The sequence below is a fragment of the Salmo trutta genome, chromosome 1, assembly GCF_901001165.1.
Source record: "Salmo trutta chromosome 1, fSalTru1.1, whole genome shotgun sequence".
NCBI classification, from domain to species: domain Eukaryota; kingdom Metazoa; phylum Chordata; class Actinopteri; order Salmoniformes; family Salmonidae; genus Salmo; species Salmo trutta.
In genome coordinates, this window is record NC_042957.1 from 8,119,794 (window position 1) to 8,147,399 (window position 27,606).

At 43.6% G+C, this 27,606-nt stretch overlaps 1 protein-coding gene across 3 annotated transcripts in view; it reads right to left on the reverse strand.

The window, feature by feature from the left end:
* ryr3 (ryanodine receptor 3) overlaps positions 1-17,017 on the reverse strand; it is a 242,265-nt gene extending 225,248 nt beyond the window's left edge. For all 3 annotated transcript variants that reach the window (XM_029704372.1, XM_029704286.1, XM_029704198.1), the window contains exon 1: positions 16,855-17,017. In XM_029704372.1, coding sequence (XP_029560232.1) covers positions 16,855-16,902 — 48 coding nt within the window. In that variant the 5' untranslated portion in view covers positions 16,903-17,017. The remainder of the gene's footprint in view (positions 1-16,854) is intronic.
* Between the last annotated feature and the right edge of the window lie 10,589 nt (positions 17,018-27,606).

The window sequence follows — 27,606 nt, forward strand, 5'->3', positions numbered from 1 at the left end:
AGAGAGAGGGAGACAGACAGACAGACAGACAGAGAGAGAGAGAGAGGGAGAGAGAGAGCGAGAAAGAGAGACAGACAGACAGACAGAGAGAGAGAGAGAGAGAGAGAGCGAGAAGGCATATAGTGAAAAAAGTAATAATAAAAATAAAAGTCTAACAATTTCTCTCCCAATATCGAAACGGTTCGTGGCCCCAAAGAGTTATACAGTGTCAGTATTACAAATTAGATTTTCTTTTCAGGCTTACTTTGCATGCATATTGCCTTGAAGCAGCATATTGCCTTGAAGCAGCATATTGCCTTGAAGCAACTCCAAATAAAATAAGCAAGGCATGCAAGGCTGAGCACTGCATCAGTAACACTGAAGGGCCTCAAATGGCACCCTATTCCCTATATAGTGCACTACTTTTAACCCGGACATATCTGGTGTAAAATCTACTGCTGTAGTACATCTTGTTGACATTTACTGCATTGATTGATAAGAGCTAAGAACATAAGCATTTCGCTGCACCCGCCATAACACCTGCTGAACTGTGCACACAACCAATAACATGTGATTTGATTTGGATGGCTGGGGGGTGCTAAGGTGACTCTCTGTATGTCATCTACCTAGTTGTCTGTCCAGCATGAAAGAGAGTGATAAGGGAGGTGGAGGGAGAGAGGGAGGTAGAGAGAGGGGGGGTGAGAGAGAGAGACAGAGGGTGAGGGGGAAATGGAGAGAGAGAGAGTGAGGGGGAAGATGATGAGAGAGAGTGACAGATAGTGAGGGGAGAAATGGAGAGAGAGACAGGGGAAGGTGAAAGAGAAAGAGACATAGGAAAACCTGGCTCCCTGTAGAGGAAAGGCTGTGCAACCACTGCACAACAGCAGAACCTGAGACAGAGCTGCATTTCCTGGCAAAATGTAAAAAATATAAAACAATTAGAGAGTGTAATTTTCCCAAATTTGAAACCCTTATTCAAGGTTTCAAAGACCTCTCTGATGAGGATAGGCTACCCGTCCTGTTGGGGGAGGACGCAGAGAGCTGCTGCCTGCCATAAGATGAGGGACAGTGTCTGACAGACCAATCAACCTGCACATGTCCACTATATTGTTATTATTCAACGGTTATTTTGACCCTTGGTTAACGTTGTTACTGTTGTCTCGTTGACAATTTTGATTATTTTAATTGTAATATTGTAAATATCCAAACGTAAGCTTTGGCAATATGTACATTGTTATGTCATGCCAATAAAGCAAATTGAAATGAATTGAATTGAGAGGGGGGAGATGGTGAGTGAGACAGAGAGAGAGAGAGACAGACAGAGGGAGGGGGAGAAGGAGAGACAGAGTGATAGAGAGAGGGGGGATGGAGAGAGAGAGAGGGGGGATGGAGAGAGACACAGAGAGAGAGAGAGAGAGAGAGGGAGAGAGAGAGAGGGGAGATGGAGAGAGAGACAGGGAGTGAGGGAGGAAATGGAGAGAGAGAGAGAGAGAGAGGAGGGAAGGATGAGTGAGAAAGTGAGAGAGATAGGCAGAGATAGAGAAAAATAGAGAGACAGAGGGAGAAGGAGAGAGACAGAAAGAGAGAGAGGGGGGTATGGAGAGAGAGAGAGAGGGGGGATGGAGAGAAAGAGAGAGAGAGAGAGAGAGAGAGAGAGAGAGAGAGAGGGAGGGAGATGGAGAGAGACAGAAAGAGAAAGCGATAAAGCACGTTCAGGTACTTTAGGAGTGAAGTGAGCCAGTCAGCCATTTCAGGCCAAGTTAGAGCTCTATTTAATCAGTAAAGCTGAAGCGTTACAGATTCTGCCATAGAAATTTAAAAGTAATTTCCGATTGACCCGACATATGCAGTGTTTACTGTGAATGCAGTCTCCGCTAAAGCGGGAACATTGCCTTTAAATTTCAATAACACTGTGAAGCTGAAGACAGTCGTGAAGAGGGCATGACAAAACCTATTCCCCCTCAGGAAACTGAAAAGATTTGGCATGGGTACTCAGATCCTGAAAAGGTTATAGAGCTGCACCATCGAGAGCATCCTGACTGGTTGCATCACTGCCTGGTATGGCAACTGCTCGGCCTCCGACCGCAAGGCACTACAGAGGGTAGTGCGTACGGCCCAGTACATCACCGGGGCCAAGCTTCCTGCCATCCATGACCTCTATGCCAGGCGGTGTCAGAGGAAGGCCCTAAAAATTGTCAAAGTCTCCAGCCACCCTAGTCATAGACTGTTCTCTCTGCTACCGCACGGCAAGCAGTACCGGAGCGCCAAGTCTAGGTTCAAGAGGCTTCTAAACAGCTTCTACCCCAAACCATAAGACTCCTGAACAGCTAATATTTGCATTGCCCCCCCCCACCCCTACGCTGCTGCTACTCTGTTATTATCTATGCATAGCCACTTTAATAACTCTACCTACATGTACATAATTACCTAAATTACCTCAACACCAGTGCCCCCGCACATTGACACATTGACTCTGTACCGGTACACCCTGTATATAGCCTCCACATTGACTCTGTACCGGTACCACCTGTATATAGCCTCCACATTGACTCTGTACCGGTACCACCTGTATATAGCCTCCACATGACTCTGTACCGGTACCCCCTGTATATAGCCTCCACATTGACTCTGTACCGGTACACCCTGTATATAGCCTCCACATTGACTCTGTACCGGTACCACCTGTATATAGCCTCCACATTGACTCTGTACCGGTACCACCTGTATATAGCCTCCACATTGACTCTGTACCGGTACCACCTGTATATAGCCTCCACATTGACTCTGTACCGGTACCCCCTGTATATAGCCTCCACATTGACTCTGTACCGGTACCCCTGTATATAGCCTCCACATTGACTCTGTACCGGTACCCCCTGTATATAGCCTCCACATTGACTCTGTACCGGTACCCCCTGTATATAGCCTCCACATTGACTCTGTACCGGTACCCCCTGTATATAGCCTCCACATTGACTCTGTACCGGTACCACCTGTATATAGCCTCCACATTGACTCTGTACCGGTACCCCCTGTATATAGCCTCCACATTGACTCTATACCGGTACCCCCTGTATATAGCCTCCACATTGACTCTGTACCGTAATACCCTGTATATAGCCTCCACATTGACGCTGTACCGGTACCACCTGTATATAGCCTCCACATTGACTCTATACCGGTACCCCCTGTATATAGCCTCCACATTGACTCTGTACCGGTACCCCCTGTATATAGCCTCCACATTGACTCTATACCGGTACCCCCTGTATATAGCCTCCACATTGACTCTGTATCGTAATACCCTGTATATAGCCTCCACATTGACGCTGTACCGGTACCACCTGTATATAGCCTCCACATTGACTCTGTACCGGTACCCCCTGTATACATCCCTGCTATTGTTATTTACTGCTGCTATTTAATTATTTGTTATTCTTATCTCTTACTTTTTTTTATAGGTATTTCCTTAAAACTGCATTGTTGGCTAAGGGCTTGTAAGTAAGCATTTCACTGTAAGGTCTACACCTGTTGTATTCGGCGCATGTGACAAATAAAATGTGATTTGATTTGATTTGAACTTCAGCGATGCGGATTCAATAGAGGCCTTAAGCTCTCCACACTATAAAGTGTAAGCTTACAGACTACTGACCCAGGTACAGTAGATCCGTGTTAGTCTTCAGTAGAGCAGCACTGTGTCATTCCATATTTAAATATAAGTTGTGTGAAGCTTCACAGACTGAATTTAAAATCAGGTTCCAGACCATTCTGAGTGATTTCCCCCATTCAAGACAATTGACTTGATTATTTTTAGGATCTGACCAGTTCCTCACAGCAGGAAAATGATCCTGCAGCAACAGGAAATGTGAATTATTGTGTGAATTATAATACATTGTTAGTTAAGGCAAGTCTGACATTTTTAAGCGGAAATTACAAACTTTATAAGCCTTCTTAAACTTTGGAAACACTAAAAGTTTGCAACAGGGTGGTCAAATTAAATTCCCACATTTAAACAATGAAACAGAGCAAAACACATATTTGGTAATAGATGTCTGACAAGTCAGTACTTGATATTGTTTCTGATATGATAGATTAGTTATGAATCTGGACTGGATCTGAGGGAAAATATATGTTGACAGTGATTTTCACTGCTAGAACCTGCTAAGAGCGATTGAAACTGTTTCCACATCAATCGACTCTAAAATGTCATCCCTGATCTGTTCCAGGGAGGCTGCAACTCAATGTCACGGATGGGTGAGCTATGGAAATAGACAATGTTGTTCTTCTGCAGTCAAGATCTGAGACGAGACACAGACCAGCAGGAGTTCTCTGACAACATTATCCATGTTCTTGACTATTGCAACAGACTTGGCTAATAACTTATTGGCTAGATAGAATGTGTATTCAACAATAAACATTTAAAAAAACATTTTCTTAAACTTCTGAGGTGGAGGGTCTAACTTCTTACACAAAAATTGGCCTCGATTGCTTATCCATTGATTCCTAACATTTTCCTCTTCAGTATTCAGTTGATGCAAGCAAATAAAGGTTCAACCAAACAATTAAAATAATACAGGCCAAGTCAAAGGTAACAGTAAAATATTTATCTTAAAAAAATGATAAGCCTTTGTGCGTACTATGAAACGTTCAAGGCAGCCTTTAAATGGTAATGAAACTGGTATCCTCCCCAGGCCCAAACAAACCCAAATCTCAGCAGTACAGATCCTATTTCAGTCCTCTCCATTGATTAATGAAGGCAATTATTTATCTTGAGAGTCACCTCACGTTTCACGCAGTTGTACTTACTGTGATACTGTAGCTAATTGAAGAAGAGATCTACTCTAAGCAACCAACACCCACGTGGTAAGATCAAGCTCTCAATAACAATGCCCACACGGATGGATCTCCTTGGGGCTAATCGAGAATGGACAGCACAAGACAGAGAGGCAAAGCTCAGGGCCTCAAATAGAACATATCGCAACAACAACTTTTGGTAAATGTTTTGCCTGCAGTTCTAATCTTTATAGATTGCTATTAGCAGGAATAATGCTTTATAACTTGGTATAAGCAGGAATAATGCTTTATAACTTGGTATAAGCAGGAATAATGCTTTATAACTTGGTATAAGCAGGAATAATGCTTTATATGTAGTAATAGATCAGGGTAACCTCTAGACTGTATTAATAGATCAGGGTAACCTCTAGACTGTAGTAATAGATCAGGGTAACCTCTAGACTGTAGTAATAGATCAGAGTAACCTCTAGACTGTAGTAATAGATCAGGGTAACCTCTAGACTGTAGTAATAGATCAGGGTAACCTCTAGACTGTATTAATAGATCAGGGTAACCTCTAGACTGTAGTAATAGATCAGGGTAACCTCTAGACTGTAGTAATAGATCAGGGTAACCTCTAGACTGTAGTAATAGATCAGGGTAATCTCTAGACTGTATTAATAGATCAGGGTAACCTCTAGACTGTATTAATAGATCAGGGTAACCTCTAGACTGTATTAATAGATCAGGGTAACCTCTAGACTGTATTAATAGATCAGGGTAACCTCTAGACTGTATTAATAGATCAGGGTAACCTCTAGACTGTATTAATAGATCAGGGTAACCTCTAGACTGTAGTAATAGATCAGGGTAACCTCTAGACTGTATTAATAGATCAGGGTAACCTCTAGACTGTATTAATAGATCAGGGTAACCTCTGTAGTAATAGATCAGGGTAACCTCTAGACTGTATTAATAGATCAGGGTAACCTCTAGACTGTATTAATAGATCAGGGTAACCTCTAGACTGTAGTAATAGATCAGGGTAACCTCTAGACTGTATTAATAGATCAGGGTAACCTCTAGACTGTATTAATAGATCAGGGTAACCTCTAGACTGTATTAATAGATCAGGGTAACCTCTAGACTATATTAATAGATCAGGGTAACCTCTAGACTATATTAATAGGTAAAAAGGAGATCATTTAAAATCACCTCTCTCTCTACCCAGTCAATGCAGTGTTGACAAACAGCCTTGGCCCACATCTTTCAGAATTCATAGAAGCTTCATGAGCTTGTCAACATTGGTTCAAAGCTATGGACATAATGCAACAAACATGACAGGGTTTGGCAAACAAACTGCCGTCAGGGTCCTTGAGTGAGTGATGGACCGAACGACTTCCCATAGCCTGATTCACGACGGGCACAGTTTAATAACAATTTACTTCACCCATGCCCTTTGTAATACAGCAGCAACCATACAGGTTACTCTTATCTTTCCTAGGGTAGAGCTCTAGAGTATCTTTCCTAGGGTAGAGCTCTAGAGTATCTTTCCTAGGGTAGAGCTCTAGAGTATCTTTCCTAGGGTAGAGCTCTAGAGTATCTTTCCTAGGGTAGAGCTCTAGAGTATCTTTCCTAGGGTAGAGCTCTAGAGTATCTTTCCTAGGGTAGAGCTCTAGAGTATCTTTCCTAGGGTAGAGCTCTAGAGTATCTTTCCTAGGGTAGAGCTCTAGAGTATCTTTCCTAGGGTAGAGCTCTAGAGTATCTTTCCTAGGGTAGAGCTCTAGAGTATCTTTCCTAGGGTAGAGCTCTAGAGTATATTTCCTAGGGTAGAGCTCTAGAGTATCTTTCCTAGGGTAGAGCTCTAGAGTATCTTTCCTAGGGTAAAGCTCTAGAGTATATTTCCTAGGGTAGAGCTCTAGAGTATCTTTCCTAGGGTAGAGCTCTAGAGTATCTTTCCTAGGGTAGAGCTCTAGAGTATCTTTCCTAGGGTAGAGCTCTAGAGTATCTTTCCTAGGGTAGAGCTCTAGAGTATCTTTCCTAGGGTAGAGCTCTAGAGTATCTTTCCTAGGGTAGAGCTCTAGAGTATCTTTCCTAGGGTAGAGCTCTAGAGTATCTTTCCTAGGGTAGAGCTCTAGAGTATCTTTCCTAGGGTAGAGCTCTAGAGTATCTTTCCTAGGGTAGAGCTCTAGAGTATCTTTCCTAGGGTAGAGCTCTAGAGTATCTTTCCTAGGGTAGAGCTCTAGAGTATCTTTCCTAGGGTAGAGCTCTAGAGTATCTTTCCTAGGGTAGAGCTCTAGAGTATCTTTCCTAGGGTAGAGCTCTAGAGTATCTTTCCTAGGGTAGAGCTCTAGAGTATCTTTCCTAGGGTAGAGCTCTAGAGTATCTTTCCTAGGGTAGAGCTCTAGAGTATCTTTCCTAGGGTAGAGCTCTAGAGTATCTTTCCTAGGGTAGAGCTCTAGAGTATCTTTCCTAGGGTAGAGCTCTAGAGTATCTTTCCTAGGGTAGAGCTCTAGAGTATCTTTCCTAGGGTAGAGCTCTAGAGTATCTTTCCTAGGGTAGAGCTCTAGAGTATCTTTCCTAGGGTAGAGCTCTAGAGTATCTTTCCTAGGGTAGAGCTCTAGAGTATCTTTCCTAGGGTAGAGCTCTAGAGTATCTTTCCTAGGGTAGAGCTCTAGAGTATCTTTCCTAGGGTAGAGCTCTAGAGTATCTTTCCTAGGGTAGAGCTCTAGAGTATCTTTCCTAGGGTAAGAGCTCTAGAGTATCTTTCCTAGGGTAGAGCTCTAGAGTATCTTTCCTAGGGTAGAGCTCTAGAGTATCTTTCCTAGGGTAGAGCTCTAGAGTATCTTCCTAGGGTAGAGCTCTAGAGTATCTTTCCTAGGGTAGAGCTCTAGAGTATCTTTCCTAGGGTAGAGCTCTAGAGTATCTTTCCTAGGGTAGAGCTCTAGAGTATCTTTCCTAGGGTAGAGCTCTAGAGTATCTTTCCTAGGGTAGAGCTCTAGAGTATCTTTCCTAGGGTAGAGCTCTAGAGTATCTTTCCGAGGGTAGAGCTCTAGAGTATCTTTCCTAGGGTAGAGCTCTAGAGTATCTTTCCTAGGGTAGAGCTCTAGAGTATCTTTCCTAGGGTAGGGCTCCAGAGAAGCATCCAGGGCTAAAATAAAGAATAACATTTCAAATGTAACCAAACAAAAGTATTTTAGGAAGGTTGCAACAGAGCTAAGCAAGAGATCCCACCCTGCCTAAGTAACGATATAGGGAAACACTGCCAGACCAAAATCAAAGTAAAGTAAGTAAATATTAGGCACCGGAGCAGCAGACACCATGTCCTTCAGCACTGATGACTAGCCCCTAGTGGAGTACAGTGATGACTCTGATCCCCTAGTGGAGTACAGTGATGACTCTGATCCCCTAGGACAGTGAGGACTCTGAGCCCCTAGTGGAGGACAGTGATGACTATAAGCCCCTAGGACAGTGAGGACTCTGAGCCCCTAGTGGAGGACAGTGATGACTCTAAGCCCCTAAGACAGTGATGACTCTGAGCCCCTAGTGGAGGACAGTGAGGACTCTGAGCCCCCAGTGGAGGACAGTGAGGACTCTGAGCCCCCAGTGGAGGACAGTGATGACTTTGACCATCTAGTGGAGAACAGTGATGACTCTGAGCACCTAGGGGAGAACAGTGATGACTCTGAGCCCCTAGTGGAGGACAGTGATGACTCTGAGCCCCTAGAGGAGAACAGTGATGACTCTGAGCCCCTAGTGGAGGACAGTGATGACTCTGAGCCCTGAGGACAGTGATGACTAAGCCCCTAGGACAGTGATGACTCTGAGCCCCTAGACGAGAACAGTGATGACTCTGAGCCCCTAGAGGAGAACAGTGATGACTCTGAGCACCTAGTGGAGGACAGTGATGACTCTGAGCACCTAAGGGAGAACAGTGATGACTCTGAACCCCTAGGACAGATGGTGACTCTGAACCCCTAGTGGAGGACAGTGATGACTCTGAGCCCCTAGTGGAGGACAGTGATGACTCTGAGCACCTAAGGGAGAACAGTGATGACTCTGAACCCCTAGGACAGATGGTGACTCTGAACCCCTAGTGGAGGACAGTGATGACTCTGAACCCCTAGTGGAGGACAGTGATGACTCCCAGACCCTAGTGGAGGACAGTGATGACTCTGAGCCCCTAGTGGAGGACAGGGATGACTCTGAGCCCCTTGTGGAGGACAGTGATGACTCTGAGCCCTTAGTGGAGGACCGTGATGGCTTTGACCATCTAGTGGAGGACAGTGATGACTCTGAGCACCTAGGGGAGGACAGTGATGACTCTGAGCCCCTAGTGGAAGGCAGTGATGACTCTGAACCCCTAGTGGAGGACAGTGATGACTCTGAGCCCCTAGTGGAGGACAGTGATGACTCTGAGCCCCTTGTGGAGGACAGTGATGACTCTGAGCCCCTAGTGGAGGACAGTGATGACTCTGAGCCCCTAGTGGAGGACAGTGATGACTCTGAGCCCCTAGGACAGTGATGACTCTGAGCCCTGAGGACAGTGATGACTAAGTCCCTAGGACAGTAAGGACTCTGAGCCCCTAGTGGAGGACAGTGATGACTCTGAGCCCCGAGGACAGTGATGACTGAGCTCCTAGTGACGACAGTGCTCAGGGGCTCAGAGTCATGACAGGGCTCAGAGTCATCACTATCCTCCAGGAGAGGCTCAGAGTCACCATCTGCCCTCACTAGGGGCTCAGTCATCACTCTGAGCCCCTAGTGGAGGACAGTGATGACTCTGAGCCCCTAGTGGAGGACAGTGATGATTCTGAGCCCCCAGTGGAGGACAGATGGTGACTCTGCGCCTCTCCTGGAGGATAGTGATGACTCTGAGCCCCTAGTGGAGGACAGTGATGATTCTGAGCCCCTAGTGAGGGCAGATGGTGACTCTGAGCCTCTCCTGGAGGATAGTGATGACTCTGAGCCCTGTCATGTCTACAATACCACAGGTTAACCTAACCCCAAACACACAACAATGGTTTGTTCCAAACTTTAAAGGACCAATTTCAGTTTTCTAATAAAGGCAGATTATTAATACATTTGTAGGACTAATCTGGATTCAGGAAGCTGGCCCCCATATCATTACCTGTCTGTGGTACCACAGAGGCACAGACAGTCAGACACCTTTGGCTGAAATCCACCTGGCTGAAATCCACCTGGCTGGAATCCACCTGGCTGGAATCCACCTGGCTGCAAACCAATCTCAAGTGGCTCTGGCCCAGCAGTTTAAATCCTCTCATTTCATTTCCAGAGACAACAGGATGAAAGAGCTCTGGAGAGACGGGGAGTCTAACAATGATATTTTAATTGTAATAGAAACCACTGCCGACCACCTCTACTACCCCACATGTATCCTAGTGTTCTCTCACCAGCCCTGTAACATGACAGAGATCCCCAAAGACATGCAATCATCTTTTTGTGGACAAAGTGGTCAGATTTGAATGAATTTGAACAGCAGCAGTGCTAATAAACTGTTCAAACACTGGGAAACATTTAACAAAACTGCTACATTTTTGTGTCAAACACAGCAGATATTTGTAAATTTTGTTTTGTTTATATCTTAGTCAAAACAGCCTAAAACAAAGATGAGTCATCGTACAATAACTACAAAGTGAATCACTGAGATACAGTAATGTAATCAAACAACAGCATTAATATTCAAAGTGCTTCTAACAGATTCTCCACAGTGTTGTTCCTACAGCTACCCTCTTCTTATTTTCCACAGTCCTGACTATATCTTCATACCCTAATAAAACTCTGCGGTAGCAAGCTGTTTATTATCTAAATACTGGTTCATCCCTATAAAAAATGGTGCTAAAATGCCACTGGTCTTGTGCTATCTGGCCAGCTGATGCAATGTTGACCCATGGTGTGGTGTGGTGTGGTGTGGTGTGGGCGAGAGCCAGCAAGCAGGGGAGCGCGTGTACAATGTGTATACATGGGCTTTGGCAGCATCTGTTTTTTTTACGAGGCTAAATATAAAGAGTTGTGCTATGAAATGTAGAATGCTTCCAGAACAACATCAACTCCAAATAAGCATTGTGCTGCTGCTACTGCTACTGCATGGGGGGGGGGGGGGGAATGGGACGAGGCTAGGGACTGGGAAAAGCACCTTACCTGGGATTAAAGGTGTAGATACCGGGCGTTTAAAGGTGCATCTACCTACAGAACTCTGCATATCACCCCTTGAGTTAATGACACGTATGACATCACAACCACAAAGTTTGATATCATTGGAATAGAAATATACGTCTAACTGCCAAAATAATGGAAACACTTAAGTAAATGAGGTATACAAAGTATATTGAAAGCAGGTGCTTCCACACAGGAGTGGTTCCTAACTTAATTAAGCAAAGAAATCCCATCATGCTTAGGGGCATGTATAAAAATGCTGGGCAGGCCATTATTTTGCCTATCATGGCTATGCCCCCGTAGGATGACAACGCCCCTCCATCCATAGGGCAAGAGCGGACACCGAATGGTTTTATGAGCATGAAAACGATGTAAATGGCCATGGCCGTCTCAGTCACCAGATCTCAACCCAACTGAACACCTCTAAGAGATTCTGGAGCGGAACCAGAGACACCGCTTTCCATCACCATCAACAAAACACAAAATTATGGAATTTCTTGTGGAAGAATGGTGTCACATCCCTCCAATAGAGATCTAGACACTTGTAGAAGATATACCAAGGTGCATTAAAGCTGTTTTGGCTGGTGGTGACCCAATGCACTACTAACACACTTTATGTTGGTGTTTCCTTTATTTTGGCAGTTACACGTAGATTTAGTGCTGAGCGATTAGTGCTTTTGAGGTCGGTTTGGTTTAAAAATAATCACGGTGTGCGATTTCAACAATTTTTTAAAACATTCATTAAATGCATTATGAAATAATGACATTAAAATGATTTTAGCGCTTTTAAAGGACATTCCAAAGCCAAAAATAGTGAACATTCAATTGCCAAAATATTTAAAATATTGAATATTGTCTCTGTCAGGTCTACATTGTGTAGACATCAATAGAAAAACCAGGAAATTACTATGAAATAATTAACATTTTCAGTTGTGTTTGTTACTTAGTTTTTATTTGATGACTTTATTATTTTTCATTCCTTAAAGTCATCATCTCATCTCTGTTAAGGCAGTAGCAGCCAAAAAGCCAGACAACTTTCTTTCTGCTCCCCATACTGTAGTCTTTAGTTATCCTATTTAGCTAGGCTAGCCTGCCTAAGCATGCTGCAGAGCTGTCTGACGAAATCATTTGACTAGTTCTTCAAAGTAGATAAGGAATCATTCAACTTTCTCTAACCTTCTAGTTGGTGTGTTGTGTACATTCCTCTCTATGCAAGTCTGTGTGTTTCTAACCTAACATAGTAAATTCATCTCGGTCTGAGATGGAAAAAAACAGGCGCAATGGATTGTGGGCATTGTAGATAATTACCACGTTCTTGCACTGAATTTGGTTGAATACTGCTCAATGAAAACTACAACTCCCTTCTGCCCAGCGTCCCACATAGTTCTTGACATGACTTTTCTCATAAATTATTTTATTTCCCTCTATAGAAACGGCGCTTGGGCTCACAAAACACTAAATACTTTTCAAGTAATTTAATGTGGGTCTATTAGTTGCTTAATAAATGAAAAAAACGAAATGTTGGTTAATCGCTCAGCACTACTGTACATCCAAGCTTTTGAACTTCTGACTCCACAATCACACTTTGTAACTGAGATGATGAACAACAAGTCCAATTTCATGAAAATGCTTCAAATACTTACATGTTGTTTTCCATTTGCCAAGACTACAACCTCATTACCAATTATCACAAAAAGCTACACTTCTTGTGAATACACATCAGTTGATGTGCAACATAAATTCCCTTATTTTGTTGTTGTGTTGATAGTTCTTCCATATTTTATTGTCTAGGACTGCAACCCCATTACCGATTCAAAAGGAAACGCTCGTGTACCTGTTGCTAATGCTCATCAGACAGCAATACAGGGAGTTCTGTCATCTTTAATATTCTGAACATAGACAGTCATGATGCCTGAAATAGCGCCACGGACAGAATATTCTATCAGTGAAATAATAAGGCCATACAATTCAACAGCTGCCAATACTGCAGATAAAAGCCACGGCCATTTGAATTCTGTAATCAGGTTTCCATCCAACCTTTCTATGGAGTAAAGTAGGCTACATGTTGGATAAAAATGTTTAATGCCAGGCCTGACGGAGCAAGAACATTTGTTAGTAGACTTTCCAAATGTCGACAAAACAAAATACTATAGACACGGTGGGATCTTTTTGCGTTGGTAAATTAATTATGCGATATTTATCGGTGGAAACGTTTTTATGTGCAAATATTGATTTAATAAGCATCAAGTAAACTTGGGAGGCAGACGATGACATGTTTAGTGACCATCACATTACGGCTCGTCGGGAAAGCACGCAGTTTATTAGGCTACAGATGAAATACATGATGATAAACTTCACAGGGTGGTGAAAGTGCAAGGTGATGAGCTTGATGCTCCTTTCCAATAAATATTGAAGGTCTTATTCTGGTGACATGATCATCGATGCTTGGCTGTCGTTTGTCCACAATAATCTCATCATGTATATAGGCTATACCCACACTGTCTCTGCAAACTGTTGGGGCACAGTCGCTATTTAAAACAACATTTTTGGGAGGTGAGAAAACCATCAGTAGAGTTAAAAATGCAATGGAAACACATTTAACTTGTATTTTTGTATTCAGTACATGGGAATTTAAGAACAACATGTATTTGTTTATGTGCACTACGTCATCACGCACAGTCTTTTATCCGCAACAAATCAATTTGATGGAAACACGTCTCTTGGGGGAAAATGCGCGTAATGTTTTCATGCGGATTTTAGAATATAATCTTGAAAATATGTCTCCAGTTGGATGGAAACGTAGCTTGTGTCGGTCTGTTCTGGCCAAATTAAAGAACTACAAAGTCTTCAAGTCGCACCTAACTTCGTGGGTATAATTTGTGGAACGTTCTAACGGGAATATGTTCCAAAAACTTCGTAAAGTACAAGGTTGTTAAAAAACAACGGATACAAAGTAGCATGATCAAATCAACTAACTGCATAATAGGCATCAACTCACCACGTAACGTATTCTTAATGTTTTGTCCATAGGCTACCAGAGTGAGGACAGACATTTTCCGGAATAAACGTGTTGAGTGAAAAACTGAATTAAATAGTCCACTACCTACCAAGTATCTTATTCTGCCGCTATACAACTTTGTATGCGTTGTTTGTTGACAACCTTGTTATTTACGAAGTTTTTTGGAACAGATTCCTGTTGGAATGTTCCACAGGTTATACCCACCCACCCACCCAATGACTAAACTGTCAGTAGGGGGTATCCTTCATATTGAGGCTGTCGTGGGGATGTAACGCGTCCCTCTTCCACTCAAAATCCTTTTCCTTAATTCCTCCCGACAGAGACCTAGGTGTATGAGACGCCCAAGGCTTTACCAGGCTTATCACTTTTACACCTCAACAGCATAACACACTCCGGCCTCGATCCCCAGATCTGATGGCATGCTGATCATTTAATCATATCCCAGGCCTACACATCTTGGAAGATCAGTTCATCGTTCTAAATACCAGGGCTTGTTGTGGATGTTGATAATGCATTTCAGATATTTGAAGATATCCTGAAGAATAAATACATCTAAAGATACAAATATAAAATATGAGTGGACATAGACCTGCTGTTGGAATAATATAATATCTGTAATGTTACATAAGCTAAAATGACAAATTAACAAATTAACAACTCAATTATGAATTACATATAAATCATATCTTGGAAGATCAGATTTCAAATTCAATTAACACTGACGTAAATGTTTATGTATCAACTGACTATTGATAGTATTTTGTGACAGACTAAAGCCGGATTATACTATTGACAAAATGTAATGTGTACTTGGGGCCGTGGGAAGCCCCCCCTGGAATGTGTCTGTTGTCATCAGATAATCAGGATGCCATTGAGTGGTGTGAGTGTCAGGGGAATCTGAGAGCCATCGGGGCCAGCATATCACAGGCCTGTTAAACACTGGTGACCGACCTGTCACCTGTCAAACAGCCACCACTGGTTTTCTCTCTATGGTAACGTACTGTACGCTATGGATCTAAAACCAACTCTAGACAAATCAATTATGCTCACTCAATCATTTGGATCAACATCCAAATTCAAGTTGCTCCTATAGCGACAACCAAAACCACCAAATGTAATGTGTTATTCTCCATCGTATGACACTTTATCAGCAACAGCATGTCTAAGATATCACAAATGATCAAACTCCAAGCGCTAGGCATAAGCCTTTTATAATGACCTCTTAATAAAGGTCATTATCTGAATGTACACAAGCTATAGTCTACTACCAGTAGCCCATTAGGACAGGTTTACCCTAATACCGGAGTAGTTATTTAGGACAGGTTAAACCCTAATACTAGAGTAGTTCTTTAGGACAGGTGTTACCCTAATACCGGAGTAGTTATTTAGGACAGGTGTTACCCTAATACCAGAGTAGTTATTTAGGACAGGTGTTACCCTAATACCAGAGTAGTTATTTAGGACAGGTGTTACCCTAATACCAGAGTAGTTTTTTAGGACAGGTGTTACCCTAATACCAGAGTAGTTCTTTAGGACAGGTGTTACCCTAATACCAGAGTAGTTCTTTAGGACAGGTGTTACCCTAATACCAGAGTAGTTATTTAGGACAGGTATTACCCTAATACCGGAGTAGTTATTTAGGACAGGTGTTACCCTAATACCAGAGTAGTTTTTTAGGACAGGTTTTACCCTAATACCGGAGTAGTTATTTAGGACAGGTGTTACCCTAATACCAGAGTAGTTCTTTAGGACAGGTGTTACCCTAATACCAGAGTAGTTCTTTAGGACAGGTGTTACCCTAATACCAGAGTAGTTCTTTAGGACAGGTGTTACCCTAATACCAGAGTAGTTCTTTAGGAACCATACTGAATTAGCTGGGTTATAGGTGACACACACATCTCCAGTGTCCAAAGGTGGTAAAGGCCAGTCCAGACTAGCCGATATGTCAATGGTCAACCAGTTATTCACACCAGGCCAACATACATACTGTACATCATATCGTTTACAAATATAACTGCCTTGTACCCCAACATCTATCCTATGGTAAGAAACCAATCTGCGTCGACCACTAAAATAGCTGAGCCTTGCCTAGGGTTCTCTAACGTGTGAACAGAACTTATTAAAACACCTCACTCTGTGTCAAAGCAAAGCACAAAGGTAAAAATAGCTTCAGCTTTTCGCTTGACGATTAAATCAACAACAGCCTATCAGAAAACGACTACAACCCACACGCAGATAGAAAACCCGAGAAACCCCCCCCCCCCCCCCCCCCCCCCCCCCCCCCCCCCCCCCCCCCCCCCCCCCCAAGAAACCTTATGTTCTTCAAGTTGAATCTATAAATAATTGTCATTATAGAGGCCAACAGATCTGACAACACAACCATACTCTAAACCAATCATATTAAGACGTTCATGTAAAAATCACAACTTTTATCCTGCATATTTTTTACATTTGTTTATGGTTATGTAGGCCTATAAATGTGCCCCTTGAACGTGCAGCTGGGAGTTTCATTTTAATTCCAGTGTGGCTGGAACTGTGGCGACAGGTCGTGGCGACAGGTGCTCCGGGAGCCACAATGCCGCTAACTCCCCGCGCTGCAGCCCATAGCGTGCACCATACACCTACAGGACCATTTCCCAACAAGGGCAGAATCTCATTAATTATATAAAACACCCCAAAATAAAAATGCACAAAAATATATATTTTAAGACAGAGCATTAGAATAATTTAGAAAGTTGTTATATCCAGATGTAGCATTAGTCCAGGTATTCGAGCGAAGGACAGACTCGTTCTCTCTCTCTATCCAGCATCAGTTGTAGCCATATAAAGCCATATGCACACTCGATCCAAGAAAAAAAAACGCTTTTGTTATGCATAAAAAGTAGTCAAATAATATATCTACTTACAGTTCGCAAGAACTGTATATCATCTTCTCCTTCTCCGCCCTCAGCCATGGCTGTGAAGGAGCCTGTTTAGACTCTGAAAAACACCACTGACTAAAGAGGCAGTAGACTAGATATAAACGCGATGCTTTGCCTCTCCTGCCGATATTAGCATGGAGCTAATTCCACAACCATATAGGGCAGACCGGGTAAGCCCTCCGCGTCCACTGCACACCACACCGCGTACTGTCATTCAACGCCTGCCCTCCCCGCTCCGCGGACTCCCTGCCGCTGCCAATGCCAGCAGTGCGCTACGGTGGGTAAGAGAGGAGAGGAGAGGAGCGCGCCTCGGCCAGCGGACGAGGATGAGAAGAGTGATGCTGTTAAATGATGCTGAATGGAATTACAAAGTCTGTCACTGTCACTCCGCGGGAATTCAAGTTCAAAACGCTGGAGTCGGCAGTTTAGTGGCGATATTAAGAATGGGTCAGAACGGAGAATGGAATGACAATACTTGTGTTGAATACAAAGTTGGCGTGGAGGCACATCTCTCTCTCTCTCTCTGTTGAGATGGAACAGACAGTTAAAAATATAATAGTGTTTCATTTTGCTTTTGATTTATTGAAAACAACTATAGCCTAAGAATCGTATTATTCTCAATTGAAAATAGATGACCTTGTCTGCAAGGACGACTGTCCGCTCAACACCATATTATTCTCTTTTGTTCTGGTGTATCTTTACGCTGTTTTAACGAAACAAAAAACGATGTATGCTACATACTATAGCCTTGGCATAGCCTACCTACTGTTTCTACAATATCCCAACCACTGCCCCAGGCTACATTGAGGGAAATTGATAGCCCAATCTGGTTGACAAATGCTGCCTGCTTGGCCGAAGTTATTTACCCTAACCTTCAGGGGTTGTAGTTACATTATGCCGCCTTATAACACATGTAGCCAACACAGTTCTTGAAGAAACACGTGTCCCGCTGCATATGATGCTGTGAAAGCAGCACACAGTGTTGTTGAAGACACTGCTGACATCTAGTGGACTATGGTGTAACAGAGTGCAACAAGATTAAATATATATATGTTTAACCAGGCAGGTCAGTTAAGAACAAATTCTTATTTACAATGACGTCTACTCCGGCCAAACCCCAACGACGCTGGGCCAATTGTGCGCCGCCCTATGGGATTCCCAATCACGGCCGGATGCAAGACAGTCTGGATTCGAACCACGTACTATAGTAACACTGAGATGCAGTGCCTAATAGCTTTGCCATTTCCTCGTTGCTAAAACTAGAATAGTTCACATAATTTCAGTTTATGTGACAAAACAAGCAGAAATTGTGTTGAAAATCATTGTACCATCTGATTCGCTGTGAATTATATTTTCCATAATGAAAAATATTGTATTTTCAGCTGTTTGAAGCTGCTGTACAAAACCGGAACTAAAATAAGCAAAATTAAACATAACAATGGGAAGCATAGAAATAGCGCACATAGAACATATCTACCACTTCTTAGACTTGCTTTCAATGAATATAACAGATCTATAACTCACATACTACTTGATTCAAAGTCTAAAAGTATTTGTTTTTAATTATAAACAGGGTGATTTGAGCCCTGAATGCTGATTGGCTGACAGCCGTGGTATATCAGACCGTACACCACGGGTATGACAAAATATGTATTTTTACTGCTCTAATTACGTTGTTAACCAGTTTATAATATCAATAAGGCACCTCGGCTGTTTGTGACATATGGCCAATACACCACAGCTAAGGGCTGTATCCAGGCAGTCAGCAACAAGACCATCCCTTAGCCGTGGTATATTGGCCATATACCACACCCCCTCGTGTATAATTGCTTAAACATACTTAAGTATCAAAAGTAAATGTAATTGCTAAAATATATACTTCAAAAGTAAAAGTATAAATCCTTTTGTATTCCTTATAATAAGCAAATCCAGTGGCGGTTCTAGCTTGTATGGCTCCATGGGCGAACTATATAAATCTAAAAATATATACAAAAATAAGGCTCACAAATATCACAAAGAAGTAACAAAGACAAATAGAAACAAATAGTAGTATATATATAAGATAAAAAAGGTAATCGAATTATTACACTATTAACCTATTGCTAACAAAAAACACACAAATAAAACTAAATTGCACAAATCCTATATCACACAAATAGAATAACACACGTATAAAGAAGAGAACCTGATTATTATACTATTGCACTTCAAACAACACACAAACTAAATTGGACAACTGCCATCTAAAACCTGACCTTTCTTACCTTCCTTGATGCCTAGTCATAAATTACATCTTCATAAGAAATCTGCCCAGCAATTGCATGGTTAATACTGATGACGGCAAGGCCACTAAGGCGTTCCTGTGACATGGTGGACCTCAGGTAGGATTTGATGAGCTTCAGCTTTGAAAAGCTCTTACATTTACATTTTAGTCATTTAGCAGACGCTCTTATCCAGAGCGACTTACAGTAGTGAATGCATACATTTCATTTCATGCATTTGTTTTTTTTGGTACTGGCCCCCCGTGGGAACCGAACCCACAACCATGGCGTTGCACACACCATGCTGGCGTTGCAAACACCATGCTCTACCAACTGAGCCACAGGGAAGGCCCTCTGCTTCAGCTACCGTCACTGTAAGAGTAAGACCAATTCTGAGAGCAGTCCACAAATTTGGATACATTTCTGAGAGCTCCCTTTCATGTAAAAATATCAGCAGCTCAAGCAGGGTCATGGTCTTCGATGGCAAGTCAGGCAAGTTCTTCAGTTCCTGTGCAAGCTCTCTGCCATCCAAGTCTGAGTGTTCTTTATAGTGCAGTGTCACACTAAGGGCCTCACATTGTTCTGTCAGCTCCTCATTGGAGAGACTTTGGAAGGTTGACAGCACTCCAACCTTCTCTCCCACATTTTCCAATGTGGAAAATCTTTCCTGAAGGGCTGAGGTTGCAGCATCAACAACGACATTGAAAAATGTCACCTCCAGCTTCTTCAGGGCATCACTCAAAAGCTCATCAAATGATTCGTATGAAAAGTGCCGCTTTGTGGACCTCCGCCTTTTTTGTTGTAGAACGGCCTCTACATTCATACCCTCGCCAATATCCTTGGCTGACATTTGTGCAGTCATAAAGCCTGTTGCCCTGTAGTTGCTGAGACCTCTCTCTGTCTTTCTGAGAAGACTGACTGCAACATCCACATGCATACTGGGAGACTACATCAGCTTGCTCACATGTTGGATCTGGCTCCAGATGTCATACCACACCACTGTACAGATGCTGAAGCATTATGATCCCACCTCTGACAAGGACTGGGCCTCAATCTTTATCACAGGGTCTTTGGTTTGATCCCTAACCTCAATCAATGCCTCTCTCACCGCTGCTGCCTGATACCTCAGTGGCTCGACACTCTTAACTTTACTCTCTCACCTTGTCTCAGTCCACAGCTTCAAAGTTATGTCCACATGTTTTTTCAGGATGACCCATCACTGTGTGGAGGCTGAGAACAAAGTGTACCGTTTGTTGTAAGATGCCAAAGTAACCTGTGGCGTCGATAGAACTTTTAGCAGCATCATCCACAACCAGGTTCAATGTGTGAGCGCCACATGGCACAAATAGAGCTCTTGGATTCATTTCCAGGAGTCTGGCTTGGACACCTTTGTTTGTGCCTCTCATTATCATCAGACTGTCCTCTGCAGTCCTCAAATGGAATGTTAAGCTCCTCTAGTCTGTTGAGAATCAGGGATGCCAAATCCCGTGAACTCCTCTGCCTCCAAAAACCCCATAAAATGTTCCTTTATGTGGGGCTCCTCCTTCAGTGACACAATTCTAATCACAACTGTTCAGTGTGGCTGACATCTGAGGTGCAATCTAGAATGATAGAGAAGAATTTGCCAGCTTGATGTCACTCACCATTATTGAAATGACCTTGCTTCTCAGCAAATCAATGAGTTCATTCTGTATTTGGTGGCCAAGGTAGCTGTTGGTGTGACTCAAGGTCCCTTTTTGGACACGGTTAAGGTGCTCTTTCATGACTGGATCATCAGTTCATCAGTTCAACCTCTTTGAGGAAATGTCCATGTGATGGAGAGTACAGTGTTTGTGTGTGTCCCCTTAGTGCCATATTTCTAATTGTCAGAGATGGTACAATAGCAGTCAGATGTGTCAACACCTCTCTTCATCTTATCCTCTCAGCCTCCATAAGTACCATCTCGTGCTTATCAATCGTTTCCCCTTTTTTTTATCCTCATTACCAGTTCTTACCGTGTTTTCATGCCGTTTTGGTGTTCTGGACTGCTGTCGTGTGAAGTCAGCAAAGAACTTGCATGTTTCCAGTCTGTCAGTCCTGAGTTTGTTAAATTAATTTTCTTCTTAGAAAAGAGTTTGCAGAAGAAGCAGAAGAGGCTGTTTGTTGTTTCTTTCAGAATACACCAACCAACTTCTAGGGATTTTTTTCAATCACTCCCCAAGGTCTTCCTGAAATACTGGTGGTGGCAACTTCTTCCATCACTCTCATTCCTTGGGAAAACAAAGTTAGGTGGTACCTCACTTGGTCCTCTGCAAACCAGTTGTGTCTTAATTCTGTCAGTCAGAACTGAAGGCCAGTCTGCATTGTCTGTAGACAGTGGTTCATCCTCAGCAGCAGGATTTGGTGGGGAAGCTGCTACAGGGATTTCTAATGGAGAGCACATGGGCATTAGTTTACACACGTTATTCACAGCATTTATAGTGATGGAACATCCCACATACATACCCAGTAATAATAAAATTATCATTGTTACTTACAATATGGAAACTTAAAACTTTACAAAAGGGAAATGATTTATTTTGTTTATGTTATGCAGGGATGCACACAAACACGTGTGCGTGTACCAACACACACACACACACCTGAAGAATCCTGCTGGGGAGAAGTGGAGGCAAATGGATCCATCCTCATCCTCATCCTCATCCTCAGGCTCATCCTCAGGCTCATCCTCAGGCTCATCCTCAGGCTCATCCTCATCCTCAGGCTCATCCTCATCCTCAGGCTCATCCTCAGGCTCATCCTCATCCTCATCCTCAGGCTCAGACAACATTTGTGAAGACACCTGTGTGGCTGAGGAGGTGGATGGCTCCTCATCCTGAGGCTCCGAGATCATTTCTGAAGAGGCCTATACTGGACACTATACTGGACATTACTCTAGTGTGTCAAGTTATACTATACTGGACTGTCACGGTTGTCGTAAGAACGGGACCAAGGCGCAGCGTGTGTAGAGTTCCACATCTTTATTCCAAAGTGAAACTTCAAGCCAAAAACAAATAAATCAAATAAATGAACAACTAAACGTGACTACGTGGTGCACAGGCACAAACACAAAATAATATCCCACAAACACAGGTGGGTAAAATAGCTACCTAAATATGATCCCCAATTAGAGACAACGATTACCAGCTGCCTCTAATTGGGAATCATACAAAACACCAACATAGAAAATATAAACTAGAACACAACATAGAAATATAAACTAGACTACCCCCTAGTCACGCCCTGACCTACTACACCATAGAAAAACAAGGGCTCTCTATGGTCAAGGTGTGGCATGGACATTATACTGGACATTACTCTGGTGTGTCAAGTTACACTATACTAGACATTACTCTAGTATGTCAAGTTATACTATACTGGACATTATACAGGACATTACTCTAGTGTGTCCAGGTGCACTTGCTGAGCTGCAAAGCCCCTGGGTCTGCCAGCAGGAGGTCTATTCCCTCCTTCATCAACCAACCACATGACAGCTGGCTCAGATGTCTGAATAACCCCTTATAGTGCTCAGCTCAGCGTGTGTGTGTGTGTCTGTCTGTCTGTCTGTCTGTCTGTCTGTCTGTGTGTCTGTGTGTCTGTCTGTCTGTCTGTGTGTCTGTGTGTCTGTCTGTCTGTCTGTCTGTCTGTCTGTCTGTCTGTCTGTCTGTCTGTCTGTCTGTCTGTCTGTCTGTGTGTGTCTGTGTGTGTGTGTGTGACATTTTCTTTCCATATTCATGAATGTAGATACTTATATTTCATTCTAATCCACTCACGTGTGTCTGTGTGTGTGTGTGTGTGTGTGTGTGTTTGTCTGTGTGTGTTTGTCTGTGTGTGTGCTTTGTTCAGCTGACATGAATAGTGTGAGCACATAGAGATAGTGTAGCTCAAACAGATCTAGGGTATTTAGGGGTCATAGTGTGAGAACTGAAAGTCCTTGTTGAATATTTTCAAGACATCAGACTTGCATCAAACAAGACATCCAACATTCAACCTGGAAACATGAAACTCTATACAACATCAACAGCAGGAGTTTACAAACAGCATTTCAACATTGTAGGTTAAATCCATGCCTTTATATGTTTATCTGGCTCCAGGTTTATTCTGTTAGGTAGAGAAACCCCGTACAGATTAAGGTTAAGGTATTAGCTACCCTTAAATCTCCTTTCACCGTCTGCCAGTCTGCAGTCTATGTGCCCCATCCACACCCCCAGCCCCATGCTGAATTTCATACTGGTTAGTGCTATCTGGGATACTTGGGATGTCCTCCCTCCCCTAAACCCTAACCTTAACCCCTACCCTTACACTAACCATAACCCTTACCTAACCTTAACCCTTACCTTAACCATTTTAAATTTCAACTTCAATGAGGTAGGGAAGTCCCAAGGATCCGGGTCGCAAGGACTAATTGGAGCCGTCCCAATTGCTGATGAACAGCAGTGATTGGTTCATGACCTGTCTCTCACAGTGGGAGGGCGGGTTCTGTCGCTTGTCAGTTGGTAATCTCAGCGCGTGCAGTTATCCATGTTGCTGTCGCTCATGGAATGTGGCAGAAACCGATGTTGCGTCAGAAAAGTGTAAGTATTTATCAATACTTTCTCAGGTAGTGTTTTTGAAAAGGAACTTGGATGACGTCTTAAAATCCAAGTTTTCATTGTAACTTTTGATACTGTTGACATCTTGCATTAGCCTTAGCCTATGTATTTACTTTGATGCATATCTCTCACAAATAGTATTTTTTTTTTCTGTATATAATGCGTTCTTAATTATGAGTTGCCCACTGGTCTGTATTTGGGACTAAGCCAAAAGAAATACCAAATTGATCGGAACATGTGATAAATCTTTATTAGGATTGAAACATAGCATTATAATAACAATGCAATAACTAATTACCAGACATTTGAAAATTCAAGAAAATCACTTTATTGGTCATTGAGACATGAATAACATATTAGGCTTTACTCTCTCTCTCTCTCTGTCTCTCTATCTTCCGCTCTCTCTTTTTCTGTCTCTCTCTCTTTCTCTCTCTCTTTCTCTCCCTGTCTCTCTCTCTTTCTCTCTCTCTCTCTCTTTCTCTCCCTGTCTCTCTCTCTTTCTCTCTCTCTCTCTTTCTCTATCTGTCACGACTTCCGCCAAAGTCGTCTCCTCTCCTTGTTCGGCGATCGACGTCACTGGCTTTCTAGCCATCGCCGCTCCATTTTTCATATTTCCATTTGTTTTGTCTTGTTCCATACACACCTGGTTTTCATTCCCTAATCACATTGCATGTATTTAGTCCTCTGTTCCCCTCCATGTCTTTGTGTAATATTGTTGTATGTTATGTGGGTATTTTACCACACATGTTCCGTGTTTTGGGCACGTTTATTGTATTTTGTGCTGTCGTTTTTGGAACGGAATAAAGTGCGCCTGTTACTACACGCTACTCTCCTGCACCTGACTTCGCCTCCCTTACACACCCGTAACACTATCTATCTCACTCTGACATAAAATACTATCTGACCCATTATAATCTAATCTAGCATGGTTTCTATTTCTGTCTGAGAAACGTTGTGGTCAGGTGCTCTGTGAAGTCTCACTCTGAGCGGAACAGAGCTGGAGCGGAGCGTGTCCAATTTGACTGTAGCGTGGAGCGAGATTCCCATCATTATGGAATCTGAAAAGACACGTATCCCAAAGCATGCTACAGTACGTGCACATGTTAGAAGAAAGGAACGAGGTGGGCAGATAACTAAGTGTGCCATTGTAGCAAAGTATTTATAAACAAAAATGATCTATACAATAGGCCATAAATTATTTGGTCCCAATAGGCCTGGCATATTCCCACAGGCTCCACCACATGAGCCTGAAGCTACAGACTGACTACACTCCTGTTTCTAAAAATGAATTCTAAAAATGAATTCAAAGTCAATAATAAGTGCTTTTTTGTTTAATTTGTATTTAATTCAAAATAAGTCACAGCCTATTTTGTGCAATTTACAGGCAATAATGATTTAATGCAACTACATGTTGTTTAAACGCTGAGTGCTTTATGTCCCCACCATTCTGTATACTTCTGGCACCTCTTTGGACACTGTGTTAACTAACCTCCAGACGAGCTTCAATGCCATACAACTCTCCTTCCGTGGCCTCCAACTGCTCTTAAATGCAAGTAAAACTAAATGCATGCTATTCAATCGATCACTGCCCGCACCTGCCCGCCCGTCCAGCATCACTACTCTGGACATCTCTGACTTAGAATAGGTGGACAACTACAAATACCTGGGTGTCTGGTTAGACTGTAAACTCTCCTTCCAGACATTAAGCATCTCCAATCCAAAATTGAATCTAGAATCGGCTTCCTATATCGTAACAAAGCATCCTTCACTCATGCTGCCAAACATACCCTCGTAAAACTGACCAGCCTACCGATCCTCGACTTCGGTGATGTCATCTATAAAATAGGCTCCAATACTCTACTCAACAAACTGGATGCAGTCTATCACAGTGCCATCCATTTTGTCACCAAAGCCCCATACACTACCTGTCACGTTTGCCGTAAGGAGAGGACCAAAACGCAGCGGGAATATGTACACTCATCTTCTTTATTATGGACAAAGAGGTAAAAACCCAAAACAAACACGTATACAAAACACAACGACGAATAACAGGCCGGTAAGGCACAAAGCTATACACAGCACAATCTCCCACAAACTAACAGGTGAAAACAGGCGACCTAAGTATGACTCTCAATCAGCAACAACGATGTACAGCTGTTCCTGATTGAGAATCATACCAGGCCAACACAGAAATACAAAACTAGAACAGCCCCTTAGAAATACAAACACAAGAACATACCCAACACCCCGGAACACATAAATCAAATACCCCTCTACATTACACACACACCCCGAACCACCTAAATCAACTACCCCCTCTACATCAACACTTACACCAATAAACCCCAGAAACACTCTACACAAAATATCCCTCTATCTAAACACATACACAAAACCATGAAAACAAATACCCTCTGCCACGTCCTGACCAAACTACAATAACAAATAGACCCCTTTACTGGTCAGGACGTGACAGTACCCCCCCCAAAGGTAGAGACCCCAGATGCACCTCAAAAAAAAAAAAACATCTACAAAATAAATCCCCGCAAACTAAAGGGAGGGAAGGGAGGGTGGCTACCGTCACCAACGGTTCCCGTGCTACACCCCCCCTCCCCAACCCACCTATACTGGAGGTGGCTCAGACTCAGGTCTACTTCCCCCACCCAACCTGTCCACCCCCGCTGAATGCTCCGGCTATGATGCGTCGCTGGAGACCTCGGGCTGTAGAGCGAAGCTGAAGGCTCAGGACTGTAGAGCGTCTCTGGGAGCTCCAGACTGTAGGCCGTCTCACTCGGTTCCGGACTGTATGCAGACTCACTCAGTTCCGGACTGTAGGCAGACTCACTCGGTTCTGGACTGTATGCAGACTCACTCGGTTCCGGACTGTAGGCAGACTCACTCGGTTCCGGACTATAGGCAGACTCACTCGGTTCCGGACTGTAGGCAGACTCACTCGGTTCCGGACTATATGCAGACTCACTCGGTTCCGGACTGCAGACAGACTCACTCGGTTCCGGACTGTAGGCAGACTCACTCGGTTCCGGACTGTATGCAGACTCACTCGGTTCCGGACTGTAGGCCGTCTCACTCGGTTCCGGACTGTAGGCCATCTCACTCGGTTCCGGACTGTACACTGTTGCTGGATATTCTGGACGGGGCACTGTCATTGGACACTCTGGACAGGGCACTGTCGTCGGACACTCTGGACGGGGCACTGTCGTTGGACACTCTGGACGGGGCACTGTCGTCGGAAGCTCGATACTGGGCTGACGCACTGGAAGCCTGATGCGTGGGGCTGGTAGTGGAGGTACCAGCCTGGAGACACGCACCTCAGGGCTAGTGCGGGGAGCCGGAACAGGCCGAGTTGGACTGGGCTGACGCGCTGGAGGCCTGGTGCGTGGTGTGGGTACTGGACGTGCCAGACTAGGGATTCACACCTCAGGGCCAGCACGAGAAGCAGGAACTGGATACATCGGGCCATGGGTAAGCAATGGAGGTCTGGAGCGCACCTCTTGCACAACCCGTCCTGGCTGGATGGTAATAGCAGCCCTGTACGAGCAGAGTGCTGGTACAGGGCGAACTGGGCTGTGCAGAGGCCTGATGGTTGCCGTGCGTAGAGCAGGCGTAGGGTAGTCTGGGCCTAGGAGGCGCACTGGTGGCCAGATGCGCTGTGCAGGCATCCTCCTTCCAGGCTGGATGCCTACTCTAGCACGTTACTTGCGAGGGGCTGGGATCGCTCGCACCGAACTGTGCGTGCGCATGGGCGAGATCGTGCGCACTACAGCATACTCCGGCGCTCTCCGCTCCAAATGCTTCCCGTAATAAGCACGGGGAGCTGGCTTAGGGCTCACCCTTGGCCCAGCCAA